At 40.2% G+C, this 20,824-nt stretch overlaps 1 protein-coding gene across 1 annotated transcript in view; it reads left to right on the plus strand.

Moving 5' to 3' along the window:
• NUFIP1 (nuclear FMR1 interacting protein 1) overlaps nt 1-20,824 on the plus strand; it is a 45,918-nt gene that overhangs the window by 12,580 nt on the left and 12,514 nt on the right. Inside the window, exons 6-7 of the mRNA XM_043579135.1 lie at nt 11,700-11,792; nt 17,862-18,055. Coding sequence (XP_043435070.1) covers nt 11,700-11,792; nt 17,862-18,055 — 287 coding nt within the window. The remainder of the gene's footprint in view (nt 1-11,699; nt 11,793-17,861; nt 18,056-20,824) is intronic.

Here is a 20,824-nt window from a genome sequence, read left to right on the forward strand (position 1 = left end):
TCAGAGAGGTCTTTTCCTGCTTTCTCCTCTAAGGTTTTGATGGTTTCCTGTCTCACATTTAGGTCCTTTATCCATTTTGAGTTTATTTTTGTGAATGGTGTGAGAAAGTGGTCTAGTTTCAACCTTCTGCATGTTGCTGTCCAGTTCTCCCAGCACCATTTGTTAAAGAGGCTGTCTTTTTTCCATTGGATGTTCTTTCCTGCTTTGTCAAAGATGAGTTGGCCATACGTTTGTGGGTCTAGTTCTGGGGTTTCTATTCTATTCCATTGGTCTATGTGTCTGTTTTGGTGCCAATACCATGCTGTCTTGATGATGACAGCTTTGTAGTAGAGGCTAAAGTCTGGGATTGTGATGCCTCCTGCTTTGGTCTTCTTCTTCAAAATTCCTTTGGCTATTCGGGGCCTTTTGTGGTTCCATATGAATTTTAGGATTGCTTGTTCTAGTTTCGAGAAGAATGCTGGTGCAATTTTGATTGGGATTGCATTGAATGTGTAGATAGCTTTGGGTAGTATTGACATTTTGACAATATTTATTTTTCCAATCCATGAGCAGGGAATGTCTTTCCATTTCTTTAAATCTTCTTCAATTTCCTTCAGAAGCTTTCTATAGTTTTCAGCATACAGATCCTTTACATCTTTGGTTAGATTTATTCCTAGGTATTTTATGCTTCTTGGTGCAATTGTGAATGGGATCAGTTTCTTTATTTGTCTTTCTGTTGCTTCATTGTTAGTGTATAAGAATGCAACTGATTTCTGTACATTGATTTTGTATCCTGCAACTTTGCTGAATTCCTGTATCAGTTCTAGCAGACTTTTGGTGGAGTCTATCGGATTTTCCATGTATAATATCATGTCATCTGCAAAAAGCGAAAGCTTGACTTCATCTTTGCCAATTTTGATGCCTTTGATTTCCTTTTGTTGTCTGATTGCTGATGCTAGAACTTCCAGCACTATGTTAAACAGCAGCGGTGAGAGTGGGCATCCTTGTCGTGTTCCTGATCTCAGGGAAAAAGCTTTCAGTTTTTCCCCGTTGAGGATGATGTTAGCTGTGGGCTTTTCATAAATGGCTTTTATGATCTTTAAGTATGTTCCTTCTATCCCGACTTTCTCAAGGGTTTTTATTAAGAAAGGGTGCTGGATTTTGTCGAAGGCCTTTTCTGCATCGATTGACAGGATCATATGGTTCTTCTCTCTTTTTTTGTTAATGTGATGTATCACGTTGATTGATTTGCGAATGTTGAACCAGCCCTGCATCCCAGGAATGAATCCCACTTGATCATGGTGAATAATTCTTTTTATATGCCGTTGAATTCGATTTGCTAGTATCTTATTGAGAATTTTTGCATCCATATTCATCAGGGATATTGGCCTGTAGTTCTCTTTTTTGACTGGGTCTCTGTCTGGTTTAGGAATCAAAGTAATACTGGCTTCATAGAATGAGTCTGGAAGTTTTCCTTCCCTTTCTATTTCTTGGAATAGCTTGAGAAGGATAGGTATTATCTCTGCTTTAAACGTCTGGTAGAACTCCCCTGGGAAGCCATCTGGTCCTGGACTCTTATTTGTTGGGAGATTTTTGATAACCGATTCAATTTCTTCGCTGGTTATGGGTCTGTTCAAGCTTTCTATTTCCTCCTGATTGAGTTTTGGAAGCGTGTGGGTGTTCAGGAATTCGTCCATTTCTTCCAGGTTGTCCAATTTGTTGGCATATAGTTTTTCATAGTATTCCCTGATAATTGTTTGTATCTCTGAGGGATTGGTTGTAATAATTCCATTTTCATTCATGATTTTATCTATTTGGGTCATCTCCCTTTTCTTTTTGAGAAGCCTGGCTAGAGGTTTGTCAATTTTGTTTATTTTTTCAAAAAACCAACTCTTGGTTTCGTTGATCTGCTCTACAGTTTTTTTAGTTTCTATATTGTTTATTTCTGCTCTGATCTTTATTATTTCTCTTCTTCTGCTGGGCTTAGGCTGCCTTTGCTGTTCTGCTTCTAGTTCCTTTAGGTGTGCTGTTAGATTTTGTATTTGGGATTTTTCTTGTTTCTTGAGATAGGCCTGGATTGCAATGTATTTTCCTCTCAGGACTGCCTTTGCTGCGTCCCAAAGCGTTTGGATTGTTGTATTTTCATTTTCGTTTGTTTCCATATATTTTTTAATTTCTTCTCTAATTGCCTGGTTGACCCACTCATTCGTTAGTAGGGTGTTCTTTAACCTCCATGCTTTTGGAGGTTTTCCAGACTTTTTCCTGTGGTTGATTTCAAGCTTCATGGCATTGTGGTCTGAAAGTAAGCATGGTATAATTTCAATTCTTGTAAACTTATGAAGGGCTGTTTTGTGACCCAGTATATGATCTATCTTGGAGAATGTTCCATGTGCACTCGAGAAGAAAGTATATTCTGTTGCTTTGGGATGCAGAGTTCTAAATATATCTGTCAAGTCCATCTCATCCAATGTCTCATTCAGGGCCCTTGTTTCTTTATTGACCGTGTGTCTAGATGATCTATCCATTTCTGTAAGTGGTGTATTAAAGTCCCCTGCAATTACCACATTCTTATCAATAAGGTTGCTTATGTTTATGAGTAATTGTTTTATATATTTGGGGGCTCCGGTATTCGGTGCATAGACATTGATAATTGTTAGCTCTTCCTGATGGATAGACCCTGTAACTATTATATAATGTCCTTCTTCATCTCTTGTTACAGCCTTTAATTTAAAGTCTAGTTTGTCTGATATAAGTATGGCTACTCCAGCTTTCTTTTGGCTTCCAGTCGCATGATAAATAGTTCTCCATCCCCTCACTCTCAATCTAAAGGTGTCCTCAGGTCTAAAATGAGTCTCTTGTAGACAGCAAATAGATGGGTCTTGTTTTTTTATCCATTCTGATACCCTATGTCTTTTGGTTGGCGCATTTAATCCATTTACATTCAGTGTTATTATAGAAAGATACGGGTTTAGAGTCATTGTGATGTCTGTATGTTTTATGCTTATAGTGATGTCTCTGGGACTTTGTCTCACAGGGTCCCCCTTAGGATCTCTTGTAGGGCTGGTTTAGTGGTGACAAATTCCTTCAGTTTTTGTTTGTTTGGGAAGACCTTTATCTCTCCTTCTATTCTAAATGACAGACTTGCTGGATAAAGGATTCTTGGCTGCATATTTTTTCTGTCTAGCACCCTGAAAATCTCTTGCCAATTCTTTCTGGCCTGCCAAGTTTCAAAAGAGAGATCAGTCACGAGTCTTATAGGTCTCCCTTTATATGTGAGGGCACGTTTACCCCTTGCTGCTTTCAGAATTTTCTCTTTATCCTTGTATTTTGCCAGTTTCACTATGATATGTCGTGCAGAAGATCGATTCAAGTTACGTCTGAAGGGAGTTCTCTGTGCCTCTTGGATTTCAATGCCTTTTTCCTTCCCCAGTTCAGGGAAGTTCTCAGCTATGATTTCTTCAAGTACCCCTTCAGCACCTTTCCCTCTCTCTTCCTCCTCTGGGATACCAATTATGCGTATATTATTTCTTTTTAGTGTATCACTTAATTCTCTAATTTTCCCCTCATACTCCTGGATTTTTTTATCTCTCTTTTTCTCAGCTTCCTCTTTTTCCATAACTTTATCTTCTAGTTCACCTATTCTCTCCTCTGCCTCTTCAAGCCGAGCTGTGGTGGTTTCCATTTTGTTATGCATTTCGTTTAAAGCGTTTTTCAGCTCCTCGTGACTGTTCCTTAGTCCCTTGATCTCTGTAGCAAGAGATTCTCTGCTGTCCTGTATACTGTTTTCAAGCCCAGCGATTAATTTTATGACTATTATTCTAAATTCACTTTCTGTTATATTATTTAAATCCTTTTTGATCAGCTCATTAGCTGTTGTTATTTCCTGGAGATTCTTCTGAGGGGAGTTCTTCCGCTTGGTCATTTTGGATAGTCCCTGGCGTGGTGAGGACCTGCAGGGCACTTCCCCTGTGCTGTGGTGTATACCTGGAGTTGGTGGGCGGGGCCGCAGTCAGACCTGATGTCTGCCCCCAGCCCACCGCTGGGGCCACAGTCAGACTGGTGTGTGCCTTCTCTTCCCCTCTCCTAGGGGCGGGATTCACTGTGGGGTGGTGTGGCTCGTCTGGGCTACTTGCACCCTGCCAGGCTTGTGATGCTGGGGATCTGGCGTATTAGCTGGGGTGGGTAGGCAAGGTGCTCGGGGGCAGGAGGGGCAGGCTTAGATCGCTTCTCCTTAGGTGATCCACTTCAGGAGGGGCCCTGTGGCAGCGGGAGGGAGTCAGATCCGCTGCTGGAGGTTTGGCTCCGCAGAAGCGCAGAGTTGGGTGTTTGCGCGGAGCGAGCAAGTTCCCTGGCAGGAACCGGTTCCCTTTGGGATTTCGGCTGGGGGATGGGCGGGGGAAATGGCGCTGGCGAGCGCCTTTGTTCCCCACCAAACTGAGCTCTGTTGTCAGGGGGCTCAGCAGCTCTCCCTCCCTTTGTCCTCCAGCCTTCCCGCTTTCCGAGCAGAGCTGTTAATTTCTGACCTCCCAGACGCTAAGTCGCGCTTGCTGTCGGAACACAGTCCGCCCGGCCCCTCCGCTTTTGCAAGCCCGACTCGGGGGCTCTGCTTGGCCGGCGAGCCGCCCCTCCGCCCCGGCTCCCTCCCGCCAGTCCGTGGAGCGCGCACCGCCTCGCCGCCCTTCCTACCCTCTTCCGTGGGCCTCTCGTCTGCATTTGGCTCCGGCGACTCTGTTCTGCTAATCCTCTGGCGGTTTTCTGGGTTATTTAGGCAGGTGTAGATGGAATCTAAGTGATCAGCAGGACGTGCGGTGAGCCCAGCGTCCTCCTAAGCCGCCATCTTGCCGCTTCTGTCTGCCACTTTAATACAGATGTCCCTTATGATCCTATTAATGAACTTCTTTGCATATGTGTTTTTTTTAAAAAAAACTAAATTATAGTCTTTAGAAATATAAATATGTGGCTGTTTTACCTCCTGGTGCCATAGATCTAAGGGATGTTTGTAAATGTTGGTATATGTTTATGGGACTGGAAAATGTTTTTATTATGGGTGTAATTCTCTTATGGTATATCCAAGTAAGTGTTTGTAGAAATTTTGCTGAGATTCATATTTTTAATTCCTGTTTTAAACCATACCTTTGTCGTTTTTATTTATTTATTTTTTTACCTTTGTCGTTTTTAAAGAAATCGGGCAGAAATGTGTTGATCTGATTAATAATTGTGGTTGGAAGCCAGTAATAATAGCTAATAGTACTTAAACTTCTGTGGTTTTGAACATTAAATTCTCACCACATAGGACAGACCATCACTAGACCAGCCAAATCCATGTGTGTCTGAATGCATTTCTTTCTAAAGTAGCTTTCCCCACATGCATATGAACTCTGCCCCCTTGTGGTTTTGTGTAAAAAATGCTTTAGCCTTTGAAGATGAAAACCAGCTTAGGTAGGTAGCCTGTGTAAAATCCCTAGCAGAAGGCTAGTTTGACTTTCTAATGGTAGCAAGAAATCCTAGTACCCTTTGAATTTATGTTAACGTATGTTTGACTAACTTCTTGACAATCGGTTAGCTTAAAAATTAGAAGCATTCAGTATTTCAAAAGGCAAACATTGTATGTGGCTGAGGTCACCAAAAACTTAAAGCAGTAGACACTTGCCTTTCAGACTCTTAACCTAATATGAGCTCTAAGATAAATATATGTGAGGTGGCCATGAGACCACAGGCAACTAAAGGCTGAATTTTAGCCATGTAGGGATAATAATGACTGGTTAACGTGTACTTGGAATCTTTGGAAGGCAGGCAGGGTTACTAATTTGGTTTACAAAACTTCTTAGAAGAGGTACAGTGCCCGCTCACCTCTCCTCCCCATTTATTTTAAGGTATGTTGTCTACACAGTGAAATTCATCCTTTTTAATGCATAGTTCTGACAGATGTATGTAGTCGTGTGATCACCACTGCAGTCAAGGTATAGAACTATTCCATTATCCCCCCACATCCCCTCATGCCCGATGTGGTCAACTTCTAGCCCAGCTCTAGCCCCTGACAACCACGGATACATTTCCCGTTGATGTGTTTGTGCCTTTGCAGAATATCATGTCGATGGAGTCATACGGTGTGTGACTTTTTGAGTCTGACTCTTGCTTATTAGCACAGTGCCTTTGAGATTCATTTATATTGTTGTATGTGGTAGTGGTTCGTCCCTTTCTGTTGCTGTGCTGTTCCACTGTATGGATGTACCACAATTTGTTCATTTACTTCTCAACTGAGGGACATTGGGATGTTACCAGTATTTGGCAATTATGAGTAAAGCTTTTGTAAACATTGATGTACAGGTCTTTGTTTTGTTTAGACTTTTTTTTTTTTTTTTTTGACTCGGGTAAATACCTGAGAGTGGGATTGATTTGTCATAGGATGAGCATATGTATAACTTTATAAGAAGTGTATGTTTAACTTTATAAGGAACTGCTTTTAGGAGGCAAGTTTTTAAATCCAGATATGCCTAGTTGGGCATGGACAGCATTCGGATCAAAGAGGATGGCTAGGATGCACTGGTGATTACATCAGTTAGGATCCTGTTTCAGTAAATGGATCAGCAACCTTACTATCTTAGCTTAGCACAAAGAGGTCTATTTTTCCCAAGTGGAAAAAAAAGTCTGGGGCTACTGCTGCTTAGCAGCACCATCAGGCACATTTTCTTCCTTGTTGCCCCTTAGTAGGTGGCTTTCTTCATGTCCGCTAGAAGGTTCCTGCATATCCAAATATTTAAGCCCTCATTCTAGGCAAGACGACAAGAAAAAGGCAAAAGACACACAAAGCTGAGTTTGCCTCTTTTCGTTGGCAGAACAGTAGCTCTGTTTTTAGACCCGACCAAGAGACTCCCACGTAGTGCTCATTGGCTGTAAGTGGGTTGCTTGACCACTTTTAGTGACGACAGAGTTGGTGGAGCATCCCCAAATGAAATTGTTAAGGAAGAGGGGAGAACAGGCAGTTCGTAGTGTTTGCCTCGGTGCTTGGTGGCCAAGTTTAAAGCTCCTTGAATTTCAAAACTCTTTTTTTTTTTTTTTTTTTTTTTTAATTTCAAACCTCTTAAGTGGTATTTGGAAGCAACTCTGTCCTGAATAAAGGATGGACTTGAACAAGTGTTTAATATGCTTATTGGTGATGATTTTTATGTAAGATAGGTGGGGGCAGAGGGGATAGAGTATAGTTCTAGTTTTTAGAATGTAGGCTGAAAGTATCCCATGACAGTGGACAGAAATGCCTTGGGAAAGGAATGGGTCAACCTGTGGAGTGAATAAATGAAGTTACGGATTTGTGAAATTTAGAGATGTTGAAAGAGAATGAGGATATTGGGTGAGGATGACAACTTGGGATGAAGTTTATACCTGTGATGTTGCCTTATTAACAAAGTGCTCTGTGGGGCACCTGGGTGTCTCAGTCGGTTAAGCGTCCGACTTCGGCTCAGGTCATGATCTCATAGTCTGTGGGTTCGAGCCCCGCATCGGGCTCTGTGCTGACAGCTCAGAGCCTGGAGCCTGCTTCGGATTCTGTGTCTCCCTCTCTCTCTGCCCCTCCCCTGCTCATGCTCTGTCTCTCTCTGTCGCAAAAATAAATAAAAACATTAAAAAAAAAATAAAGTGCTCTGAGATGATCCCTTCGCACTTGCTGATTCATCTGAGGTTATTCCATATCTTGTTCCTCAAGTTCTTTCTCTGAAAATATTCATACATTGTTTCTCTAAGTGTACTTTATTAATAAAAAGCATGGGAAACATTTCTTTTTCGGTACATTTGATAGATCTCTTAAGAATACGTGAATATTCTTTCCACTAGCAGTTTTTAAAAAACCAATTATAAAAATATATTTACGTTTTAAAATTCTATCATTCTCTATTAAAAAATGTTATTTGAAGGCCTAAAAAGAATAAATTTCACATCAATGTGGCAGAATAATCCTTACGTCTTGAATTTTATCTTTTGAGTGCTACCTTCTTTCTGAGGAAGGCATTGTATTCTTTGACATACAGGGAAGGTAAAGCCTTTATGTAATTGCTATGTTAAAAAACGTTGTAAAAGATTTTCATACAGTAAGAATTTTAGAGTTGGAAGAAAATGCTAAAGATTTGGTTTATCTTTAAAGGAAGCACATCTTTACGTTTATTCCTTTATCCAGCCAAACTTGGAGATGCCCACTGTGTTTAAAAACTTTAAGGCTTTCTGGGGTGCGTGGGTGGCTCAGTCGGTGGAGTGTCCAATTCTTGATTTCAGCTCGGGTCATGATCTCCCGGTTCATGGGATCGAGTCCCACGTTAGGCTCTGTGCTGACAGCGTGGAGCCTGCCTGGGATGCTCTCTCTCCTTATCTCTCTGCCCCTCCCCTGCTTGCACGCGCATGCTGCACACTCTCTCTCTCAAAATAAAAAACCAAAAAGCAACTTTAAGGCTTTCTGCTAATAGTCTGCAACCCCCCCTGCCAGAAGCAATTCTTTCTTAATTCCTGACCTTTGAGGTATAAATGCTGTGATTTGGCATTCTAGAACACAGACTCTATCTGGAAACAGTGGTGGAAGTTTGCTAGAAACCTTGAAACATATTTCACAGTAGACAGGGAGTCCACTAGGTGGAGTAGTTATGTGATATATGTTTCACTAGTTACTGTGGTGCTGAGGAAATTCTTTTAAATTGTAACCCCAGTTCTTTCAGAATTCCACCAGAAGGGGCCTGCTTCTAAAACATGCTACGTCTTTTTGAAGTCCAGAAGGACTTTGAAATAAAAATACGGTAGTATGGCTTGTGTGGAAGCAGTTGTGGGTCAGTGCCAGTAAAGAAGGTTTGTGTTTATATAGAGAATAAGCTTAGGGGAAAAGTCAACAAATGGGTGGTGATTTGAGAAGGAAAGAGTCAGAGTATAACCAGAATGATGTGTGCCGAGATCACGGTTGGCATAGTTTTGACCATTTATCGACCTCAGTGCTTAAGGATCATCACTGCAGGCTAAAGGCTGAGGCAAGGGGAAGACAGAGTAGGGAAGACAGGAAAGAAGGAGGAGAAGGAAGAAGGGCATATGGCTTTTTAAATCAAAGCTGCAAACTCTTCCTTATTCTTGTGTTTCAGTATTAATGTTGCTCTATATGTAACAAGGTCTTGTGTTTCTGGTTTTCCTTTTTTTTGGATAATTTGCTTTCTAGTGCCCTTGCTTTTCCTAGTTTTTAGTCTTCGGGAATGTGTAAATAGGAATAGCATAAATTTGGAAGAGGGTTTTATTAATTCAAGCACTGAAAAATGGCATCTTATAGCTTTTCAAGGGATATTAAAAGAGCCCTTACCTTTAGGAAAGTGTTACTTTAGTATCGGCTAGAAGCAAAGTGAGCTGTTTTTTTTTTTTTATTTTTTTTTATTTTTTTCAACGTTTTTATTTTATTTTTGGGACAGAGAGAGACAGAGCATGAACGGGGGAGGGGCAGAGAGAGAGGGAGACACAGAATCGGAAACAGGCTCCAGGCTCTGAGCCATCAGCCCAGGGCCTGACGCGGGGCTCGAACTCACGGACCGCGAGATCGTGACCTGGCTGAAGTCGGACGCTTAACCGACTGCGCCACCCAGGCGCCCCAAAGTGAGCTGTTTTAAAAGACTTCCACCATCGGAGTTTGCACAACCTCCTTGATGTCTTAAGGAATTCTTTCTTAGATCTCACCTAAAATCCCCTCGCTATCACATTTACATTCTTTACCTTTGGGAAGCACGTAGGTAGCCTCTGTTTGCTTGTTCGTGGCCCACTGTAGCACCAAGTCTTTAGTGCTTGGCGTATGGCTCAACATGGTCAGGGTCTGCAGTACTCAGAAGAGAAGTGTTGAAGAAACATTCATAGTAAGAAGAAGTGAATTTCGGAGATGTGAAGGGTGTTGAGTGGCTGTGAGTCACTTGCCTAGACACTGTGGGGCCTGTGAACGTCATCACCGTTTTTCTCACCATTTCTGCGTCTGCGTATTTCTGTCTTCAGATTGGGACCAGCTGGCTGCCATCCTTTCTGTAAGAGCGTTTATTGTCATTTCTCTTCCTCTTTTAAAGGCTGCAAATAGTTCCAGTTCCTTTCATCTTTCTTCAGAGGTTTTCTTTTTCATCTTGTTAATCATCTTTGAATCTCTTCTGAATCCCTTCCAAGTTTTATTTTTCCTCAACATTCCTTTTCAGTGTAGGGGCACAAAACTGAACACAGTGCCCTGAGAGTTTCTGACCACTTTTGAATATCATGAGAGGAAGATTTCACACTTGTACATATGCCAGACTCCATTTCACATAACCTTAGATTATGTTTGCTTTCCAAAAGTCCAGTCATTTGGTGCTGACTGGCTGTCAGATTTTTGTCTCCTATGACCTTGATCTTCTCCTCTTATGTTTATTTATAGCTTGTACATTCATCATCTTTTATTTATGGAGTTTACTTTCCTTGGCTGAATAGATTGCTTTGCACGGTCCTCATTGAAATTCATTGCCTTTTTTCTGATTATTTCACCACTTACTCAATGTCATTTCCATTCTTATCTTCCAATGTGGCCAACCCAAAGGCTTCATATTGTCTGTGCCATTCAAATCAGTGATGCAGGTGTTAAAAAACAAAACAAAACAAAAAAAAAAGGGAAGTTGGGGGTGGAAACAATGTCCCAGAAACAATGGCAGAACACAATTTGTTGATATTTCTTAAAATATTTACTCTGATGACCAGCCAAGCTGAGTGGTAGAGAGCTGTGTTCCCCCTCTGTCTGTGCTTTTTTTATACTCCTAAGATCTGTTCCCCTCACCACTAGAGTTTGCATCTCCACACGACTGTGCCAAGGAACAAAGAAAGCTTTGTCAGAGCAATTCATCTTGCACATTGCTGTCAGATTTAATCTTAATCACTGCCTTACACATAGCTCTCCCTGTTCATAACTTTCCGTGGCTCCCTATTGTCACTGAAATAACTATAAACTTTCCTGTCTGGTTTCAAGGCACATTTAATGGCCTCAGCCTCCCTTTCTGTCTGATTGCTTGTAACTGTTTCGTACAAAATGAACCACTTGCCATTCCCTGGATATCTTGCACACCTTCTGAGGCTTTGGTTTGTTTGTATTGTTTATTCTGCTTAGAACACTGAAGCTTTTCCATCTGATTTCTGTTTATTAACACCATGTAAGACTAGTTTCTTTCATCTTTCTTCTGGATTTCTCCTGCTGGATATGATCATTTCCTCCCACCCAGTCTTTGTACCTCTTTGGGGTACTTTTATCATATTTTGCCCTTTGTAATAGCTATTTGTGTGCTTTTCTTATCTTTTTTTGAGAACTGTTTCTTCCTCATTTTGGTAACTTTGGGTGTACCTAGTATGTATTTGCATAAGTAATTGCATAGACTTACATTTTTTAAATAGTATTTATGGATAAATGACAAATAAATGAACTATATCAGTTTGAGCACATTTTATGATATATTTAATTCAAATTCTCGTATAAGCTCCTTATCTACTCATTGACTGGTGACAGTTTGTGGACTGACAGCTGGTCTACTTGAGTAGCATTGTCACAGTCTACTTTTTTTCTCTTAAAAAATTCTAGAAAGAATTAAAGGTTTACAATGATTTATTGTATTAGTTATTAAATAAACAGAAATTGCTAAATGCAGTAATTGCTTGATTAGATAATTAAATTTGTACTCTAAAAGCCCTTTTATAATTGATTTTTTGTTTTTTAGAAACTACCCAACTCTGGCCAATATTGAAAGAAAGAAAAAATTAAAACTTGAAAAGGAAAAGAGAGGAGCAGTTTTGACAACAACACAGTATGGGTAAGTTCCTTAAAATCGCTTGCATTCTCAATGCTTATTTTATTTTATTTTTTTAAATGTTTATTTCTTTATTTTGAGAGAGAGAGCGTGCCCGCATGTGCACAAGCCAGGGAGGGGCAGGGGGAGGAGAGAATCCCAAGCAGACTCCATGCTCTCAGTACAGAGCCAGACATGGGGCTTGAACTCACAAACCATGATGTCCTAACCTGTACCAAAATCAAGAGTCGGGGGCTCAACAGACTGAGCCACCCAGGCACCCCAACTCAATGCTTATTTTATTTTATTTATTTATTAAAAAAAATTTTTTTTTTTTAATGTTTATTTTTGAGACAGAGAGAGACAGAGCATGAACGGGGGAGGGGCAGAGAGAGAGAGGGAGACACAGAATCGGAAGCAGGCTCCAGGCTCTGAGCCATCAGCCCAGAGCCCGATGCGGGGCTCGAACTCACGGACCGCGAGATTGTGACCTGAGCTGAAGTCGGACGCTTAACTGACTGAGCCACCCAGGCGCCCCTCAATGCTTATTTTAAACGAGTATGCTTAAAATTAATAAACGAGCATACACCAAAATCTTAAAATTTCTACATTTCTGATTCTGAAATCTTTGCTTTCATAAATTTTTAACTTCAGGATTTCTTTATGTTTTTAAACAGATAATACCCCATATTCACGTGGTTTTCACAAAGACTCGTTAATAAGTATTTTCTGTCTTTGTCTCCTAGCTAAACAGTTGTCCTTCTCAGAGACAACCCATTTTTCCTTCCAGAGATACTTCATGTAGCACATAAGATAGTAGTCTTTTTTTTCTCTTTCTCCTTTTTTGACACTATTTCTCTATCTTGCTTTTTTAGCCAAATGATATATTTGGAGATTGTCCCATATTAATAAATAACAAGCCTCCTCATTCTTCAAGGATGTATAGAACCCTAAGGGTAACCCACAGGGTTTTTATTGTTTTTGTTTTTGTTTTTTTCTTTTCTAAAACTAATTTCCCGTGACAGATACTTAAGTTTTTACCAATCTTTTACGAATAAAAATATGCCATGCTTGGCCTGCACATACATTTTACACATGTACAAACACTTCTAAGGATGGATTCCTAGAAGTAGATGTGCTGAGTCAAAAGATAAAATGTGTATTTGCGGTATTAATGGTTAACTGCCAAATAACTGTCATAGCTTGCTCTCCCACCAGCGGTCTATGAGACGCCCTGTTTTCCCTAGTCCCTCACCTTCATAGAAGTTTGTTCAAAATTGTTTCCATTTTGGGGCCCCTGGGTGGCTCGGTCGGTTGGACGGCTGACTACAGCTCAGGTCATGATCTCGCGGTCCGTGAGTTCGAGCCCCGCGTCGGGCTGTATGCTAACAGTTCGGAGCCTGGAGCCTGCTTCTGATTCTGTGTCTCCCCCTCTCTCTGCCCCTTCCCTGCTGCTCTCTGTCTCTCTCTCAAAAATAATAAGCATTAAAAAAAAAAAATTAAAAAAAAATTGTTTCCATTTTATTTTTTTGCTAAAGTTTATTTTTAATATAAATAAAATCTGTAAATCTCAGGTGTACAACTCGGATTTATACACATACCCACATACACCTATACATCCATGCAACCTCCACACAGATTAATATACAAAATGTCTTCGTCTCATAAATCTCTCTTAAGCTCTCCCTAGTTCGATGCCTCTCTGCAAAGATGACCTCTCATCTGATTTCTGTCATCACAGATTTATTTTGCCTGCTCTTGGAACCTCATATAAAAATCATATAATATATGTTCTTTGGTGTAAGATTTCTATGGTTCAGAATTATTTTGTTGTATTCATTCATTTTATGTGTAGCTATAAACTGTTCATTCTTGTGTAGAACTCATTTGTAAGAATATCCATTCTACTGTTGGACATTAGGGTTGTTTCCAGTGTGGATTATTATGAATAAGCTGTTACTAATGAACATCCTTTTTTTTTTTAAAGTTTATTTATTTTGAGAGAGAGAAAATCCCAAGCATGCTTTGCACTGTCAGTGCAGAGCCCAACGCAGGGCTCAAACTCACGAACTGTGAGATTATGACCTGAGTGGAAGTCAGACTTAACCAACTGAGCCACCCAGGCACCCCGAACATTCCTTTACATGTCTTTTGGGAACATAAGTACTCATTTTCACTGATCATATATATGCTGGATCATTGGGCATCTGTATGTTTAGCTTTGATAGGTAAAGTTGAACAGTTTTCCACAATGGTTGTACCAATTTACACTCGTACTGATTGTGTATCTAATTGCCCTTGTTTCCTGACTAATGCTTAGTTACGCCTTTGCCTCATGTCATACCATTTCCCTCTTGACTAATGATGTTGGACACCTTTTTTAAAAGTTAAGAAAAAATTTTTTTAAGTTTATTTATTTTGAGAGGGACAGAGCAAGAGAGAGTGTGTATGAGTGGGAGAGGGGCAGAGAGAGAGAGACAGAGAGAGACAGAGAGACAGAGACAGAGAGAAAGAGAGAATCCCAAGCAGGCTTTCATGCTGTTAGCATGGAGCCTGATGTGGGCTCAATCCAATGAACCATGAGATCATGACCTGAGTCGAAATCAAGTCAGATGCCTAACCAACTGAGCCACCCATGTTGCCCCTATTTTTATTTTTATTTTATTTTCCTTTTTATTTTTAAAAAAAGTTGATTTATTTTGAGAGAGTGTGAGTAGGGGAGGGGCGGAGAGGGGTTGGAGAGAGAATCCCAAGCAGACTCCATGCTGGCTGTGCAGAGACCGACATGGGGCTTGAACTCACAAATCGTGAGTGAGCCAGAATCAAGAGTCTGGACACTTAACTGACTGAGCCACTCAGGCACCCCCCCCCCCCATTTTTATTTTAGGTAGAGAGAGCGAGAGCAAGAGTGCGTGAGCAGGGAAGAGGGGTGGGGCGGGGAGAGAGAATCTCAAGCAGGCTCCATGCTCAGTGCAGAGCCTGACGCAGGGCTCAGTTCCACAACCCTAGGATCATGACCTGAGCCCAGATCAAAAGTTGGACGTTCAACTGACCAAACCACCCAGGTGCCTCTGATGTTGGACACCTTTTTATTTGCTTATCAGCCATTTTGCTATTTTCTTGTGAAGTGCCAGTTCAAGTTTTCGACCAGTTTTTAATTGGGTTGCTTTTCTTGATTTGTAGGAGTTATTTACTTAGATACAAATCCTATTTTGAGTAGAGTGTATGTATGCAAATATACCCTCACAACTTGTGACTTGCCTTTTTACTCTCTTAATGAGTGTCCTTTTTTCCCCCCAATAAAATAGCAAGTATTAATTGCTCAGACATCTGGAGTCAGTTGGGGTTCAGTTAGATCTTGACAAAGTTCAGTCACGGCTGGGGTTTGGTAGGCTGATGGCTGACCTAGCCTGGCTGATGGCTGGGGTACCTACATATTTACCATATCTGGTACTCTTCATTCTTTAATGGTGACCCATCTTTTCGTCTAATAGCATTTTCCTTTTGCTAAAACACTTTCTTTGACATTTCTTATAGTAAAGAACCGCTGGAGGTGACTTCTTTCAGCTTTTGTGTGTCTGAAAAGGTTTTTCTTTGCCTTTCTTTTCGTATCCTTTTTTTTTTTTTTTTTTTTTTTTTGAGAGAGAGAGAGAGAGTATGCAAGTGGGAGAGAGGGGCAGAGGGAGAGAGAGAGAGAGAGAATCGTAAGTGGAGGCTCCATCCTCAGCGCAGAGCCTGATGAGGGGCTCGATCCCACAACCTTGGCTGGGATCGTGACCTGAGCTGAAATCAAGAGTTGGACACTTAACTGACTGAGCCACCCAGGCGCCCTAATTTTTTTTGTTACATGTCCCGTTTTTTTTGTTGTTGTTTCCTTCCTTGCCTCCTTTTGGAATAATTGAATAATTTGTTAATATTCTGCTCCCCCTCTATTAGCTTTTTAGTTGTAAATGTTCCTTTATCTCTCCACTTCATGTGCATCTACACTTTAACTTATGTTATACTTTAAGTGTTTTAAAGTGTTGATTAAATAAACTTTTTATTTTATTTATTTATTTATTTATGTTTAATGTTTTATTTACTTTTTGAGAGAGTGCAAGTGGGGGAGGTACAGAGAGAGGGGGACAGAGGATCCCAAGCAGGCTCTGCACTGACAGCAGCGAGCTCGATGGGCTTGAACTCACCAGCTGTGAGATCACGACCTGAGCTGAACTCAGATGCTCAACCAACTGAGCCACCCAGGCGCCCCTAAACTTTTCCCTGTAAATGATTGTTAGACAACTGTGTAAAGGAACTACTCCCTCAAAGGTGGGGCAGTGCAACTTCCAGATACATCACTTTTCAGTGAAGTCTTATTGATCTCATCAATTAAAGGTCATTCCAGGGGCACTTGGCTGGCTCAGTCAGTAGATGATGAGACTCTTGATCTTGGGGTTGTGAGTTCGAACCCCATGTTGGGTATAGAGATTACTGAAAAAAAAATCTTTAAAAAAAGTCATTCTAATTCATTGCTTATTACTGAATACCTTAAAAATGATCATTTAGAAGTCATCTGTGGTGAGGTGCTGTAGGAGCAGAATACAGGGAAGGCTTCTGTGAATGGGAGCCTATGGAAAGTGGCATCTCTTCATCATCCTCATGGGGACTGTGAGCCAGAGGCAAGACTCTTAACTTGTTTTACCTGTGATGAAACTGTTGAGGCCTGACGTCTGCGGTTGCACATTAGAAATTGGTCCATGCTTTTCTGCAAAATTTGGAGCCTGTATATGATTTTTTGGAATGAGACTTTGTAAGGATTATGGTGACCCTAAAAGAATTAAGAACCTTTGGATTACAGAAATATTAACCGAATATGTTGGCTTAGCAAGTTATTTAGAAAATGTTATGGTAATAACTATCATTTATTAAGGGCTCAGTGTGGCACTTTATATTAATTCTATGTGTCTATGATTCCCTTTCTACAAACAAGGGATTAAGCAGACTCAGGGATATTAATATTGTCCAAGAGGCACAGCTAGTAAGTGGCAAAATTGGGATTTGAACCCAGATTTCTAATTTCTATATTCCTAACTGCAGCCTCCATTATTAATGAAAAACAAACAAACAAAAAACCAACAAAAAAAGAATTCTGGTAAATGACAAATTAGAAAAAAAAATGTATTTTTTTGTGAAAATTCATCCCCACCAAAGGATACTTTGTATTTTCTATTGAGAATGTGTAACAAACCTTTTTTTGAAATTTTTCCCTATACGTAGCTTACATCAGAATATGCTTGTATAAGCATTGTTTTTCCTTCTAAGAGGAGTAATTGTAGTCATTGAGAGGGCACTTGATTTGAGATGGCTGTGAAACCGTGCTCAGTTTATGATCTTTAAGCTTATCCTCTTACAAAGTGAAGAGAGTAGTACCTGTCTAGCCAATTTCAAAGAGCTGTCATGAAGATCACACAAGGCAGCATATTTGTAAGTGCGTCAGAAACTTTAAGACGCCTGTAGAATGAATAGACAAGAGTCAACACACTTTGTAAGTTTAAGAAACACTTTTATGCACAATCAGAATGAAAATTCTGCCAGTTAAATTCACCTCCTGTTGATCATACAACATAGACCCTTTTCAGAGGGGCTAAAATACGGGAGGAAATGTGCATCTTGGAATTCATAAAGTGGTATTTATTGTCGTGTGTTATTTTATTAAAGTTCTGCCATAAAGTTCCCTGTCCTTGGAAGCCATTGAGTTTATTTCTTTTATCTCTTGAATGTAGTAGGCTACAAATGATTGATTTGGTGGCTAGGTTTCTTTTGCATTCAGTACTCTCCTTTAAATTTTTCTTGGGGGGAGGGCACCTGGGTGGCTCAGTGTGTTAAGCGTCAGACTCTTGGTTTTGGCTCAGGTCATAATTTCATGGCCCTGAGATCGAGCTCTGCATTGGGCTCCCCACTGGGCAGGAGCCTGCTTGAGATTCTCTCTTTCTCTCTCCCTCTGCCCTTCCCCCACTGGTGCTTTCTTGTGGTCTCTCTCAAAAAAATTTTTTTTTTCTTTTTCTTGGGGGGTCAGTGCCTTTCATATTAAGAATTGCATTTTTCTCACTCCAGCAAGATGAAAGGGATGTCCAGACATTCACATATGGCAAAGATCAGAAGTCCTGGCAGGCATCACAAATGGAAAAATGACTGTGTTGGACAGACAGCAGCCACTGGATCTGGTAGTAGCTTGCGTGATTCGAAGCCTGAAGATCCGCCCAAGGCAAATGCAGACCCTCTGGGTGTTTTGGTAAACACGGACTCTGGTAAGCTAAACAGGAAAGCAGCATGTTGATAAGCTTACAGGCCATGGTACTGAACTTGATTCTTCACAGTGTTATTTGTGGAGAGTTTAATGGCAAATATGTACAAAAGTAGAATGATGCTTTTCTTTTTCTTCGTAATGGGAGTGTCTTGTCAAAACCCTCATTTCAGGTCATCTTTTCTGAATCTTGGGGAGTGGGTGCATGAGGCAGACAGATATGAAAGGAAGGTTGTATTTATTGGATAATTTTCATAGTATGGTGTAATCTTGGGAACTTTTTTTTTTTTTTTAATTTTTTTTTTCAAAGTTTATTTATTTTTGGGACAGAGAGAGACAGAGCATGAACGGGGGAGGGGCAGAGAGAGAGGGAGACACAGAATCGGAAACAGGCTCCAGGCCCTGAGCCATCAGCCCAGAGCCTGACGCGGGGCTTGAACTCACGGACCGCGAGATCGTGACCTGGCTGAAGTCGGACGCTTAACCGACTGCGCCACCCAGGCGCCCCTTGGGAACTTTCTTAAGATTGTTCTGAATGTGTCAATGCTATAGATTCAAAATCTTCCAGTTATGTTAATTTTTCCCCCAGTGAAGTGGGTAATTCCAGCGGAAGCCAGTATTATTTATGCAGCTAAGCATGAACATAATCTCTTTGGGTAAATGATATTATTTCAGTGTATTTGATACTGTTCTTCCTCAGCCCATAGAATATATTTATATTAGCCTTAAATTCCCTTATTCTTGCTTAATAAGTTGAAAAATTAAAGGACTAGAATGCTGCTAACCACATAGAGATACCCTCCAGCCTCTGAGGCTCCATTTTCCCTTCTGAAAAATAAAAATGTAGATGTAAGTGTCTTGAAAAACAAAAATGTAGGTGTAAATACTTCTACCATCTTTCCTTCCAATAACGTATGTATGTTCTCTTCTGCAAAGGAGTGTTATTAGTGAGTGGACTGGTTTTACATTAGAAGTTTGCTAGCAAGCTCTGTTCCGCTTGGAAGACAATGGCTTCTGTGATAATCACATGGCAAATTATTAAACTTATGGATGGCAAGAGATGGGGTCACTCATTCAGTGACTGAATCAGGATGGAAGGGATCTTGGTATAAGAGAGTATTAGGCTAAGAATAAGATAGAATTTAGTTAGAATGATAGTAGTTATTTTAACACCAACTAACGCTTATTGAGTAAGGTACTTACTGTGCTCTACGTGCTTTGTACGTGTTAATAACTCTTTTTCTCATCGCAAACCTTTTCAAATGCATAGGTACTGTTGCTACTTCCATTTTAGAACTGAGGGACGCAGGGTAAGGAGTTTACCTTAGTGCAGCTGCTAGCTAATGCCAGAGCCAAAGTTTGAATTTAAGAGTCTGACTCGACCGGACACTATACTTCCTCTAAATGTGAAGTCTGAATTTATCTAAAAAAATATTGTACGAGCCTAGGATAGTTGAGATGTAGGAGAGAGTTTAGAAAAGGCAACTTTTTATCCTTGTTGATAGCAAGGAAAAGGCAGATGACATCTGGGCCAGGGCTGTTTACTCTTGGGCACTGATTTTTTCCCTTCAAAGATATTAGAGCCCACACACACTTCATCAGATTCACAATGTGTGACCTTGATGATAAAAACCATCTGTATTCAAGTATAAACTTTCATGTCATTAAAATACTTGAAACACAAAGACTACTGTTAAAATTAGTAAGTTACTAATTTGAAAATTATGTAATTCTTCATGCACTTTTCTAAATGAACATTTGAAGGACTTTGTAATGTTGCATAGTCTTCATCCTGTTAGCTTTGGTAGATGGGTAATTCTGTTTTCTTTCTCTTTTTTGAAGTAATCTCTATACACAATGTGGGGTTCAAACTCACAACCCTGAGATCAAGAGTTTCATGCTCTATTGACTGAGCCAGAAAGAACCCCTTCTGTTTTCTCATTTTTAAAGAAGTAGTTTAGTATGTGGTGATCTGGTGAAATACCAAAAAAAGATGATCATATATTTTGCTCTATTAAACCTGTATGTAGGTATTCAGGAGATACTTTAGATGCGAGAACAATGTAAATACCTTCATCTTCATGGTAGAAAGCATTTAGTCAGATTCCTAGTAGCAGTTAAATGAGGGATCTCAAGTAATTTTTTTGGTTTAAATGTTGAAACCTTTACCTATACTGAGGATCAAAGATAGCAATGTACCTATATTGAGGGTCAAAGATGATTATGTAAGTCTTGAATATAAAACTCTTACAAGTAAGTTTTAAGTTTATGATAATGTTCTTTAAGGAAATTAAAAAAAAAAAACAATGATCAAATTAGGGCAGCTTTATCTTGTGGGAGAGATTCCATTTAAATTTATGTTATCCTTTACCTGGGATTTCTTCTGGACTTCTATATTTTCCAAAACAATGTTTAGAGCATTGGTTCTTCAACTTTTCACTCCAGTTGTAGCTACAAAAAGCTATGTGTACCGTATTTTCACATGCCCAGATATTGTCAGCATGTCTGCTCTCCAATCTGTCAGTCCTACACTTGTTTGCAGGCAGCTTCCTTCTCCATGGGCCTGAGCCGGCCCACCTTACGATCGGTTGTCATGCTCATTATCCAGGTTATCGTTGGCAGGGCACCATTGTAATAATATGGCCCTGTTCATGCTCTCAGGTGGCAGTTTTCATCACTAATTTCACTTTTACAATGAAGATTTCTCAATGCTTTACTTTTTTTTTTCTCTCCTTTTTTAGGCTCAGAACCTTATGTAGACATCAGCATTCAC

The sequence above is a fragment of the Prionailurus bengalensis genome, chromosome A1 (assembly GCF_016509475.1).
Source record: "Prionailurus bengalensis isolate Pbe53 chromosome A1, Fcat_Pben_1.1_paternal_pri, whole genome shotgun sequence".
Classification (NCBI taxonomy): Eukaryota; Metazoa; Chordata; class Mammalia; order Carnivora; family Felidae; genus Prionailurus; species Prionailurus bengalensis.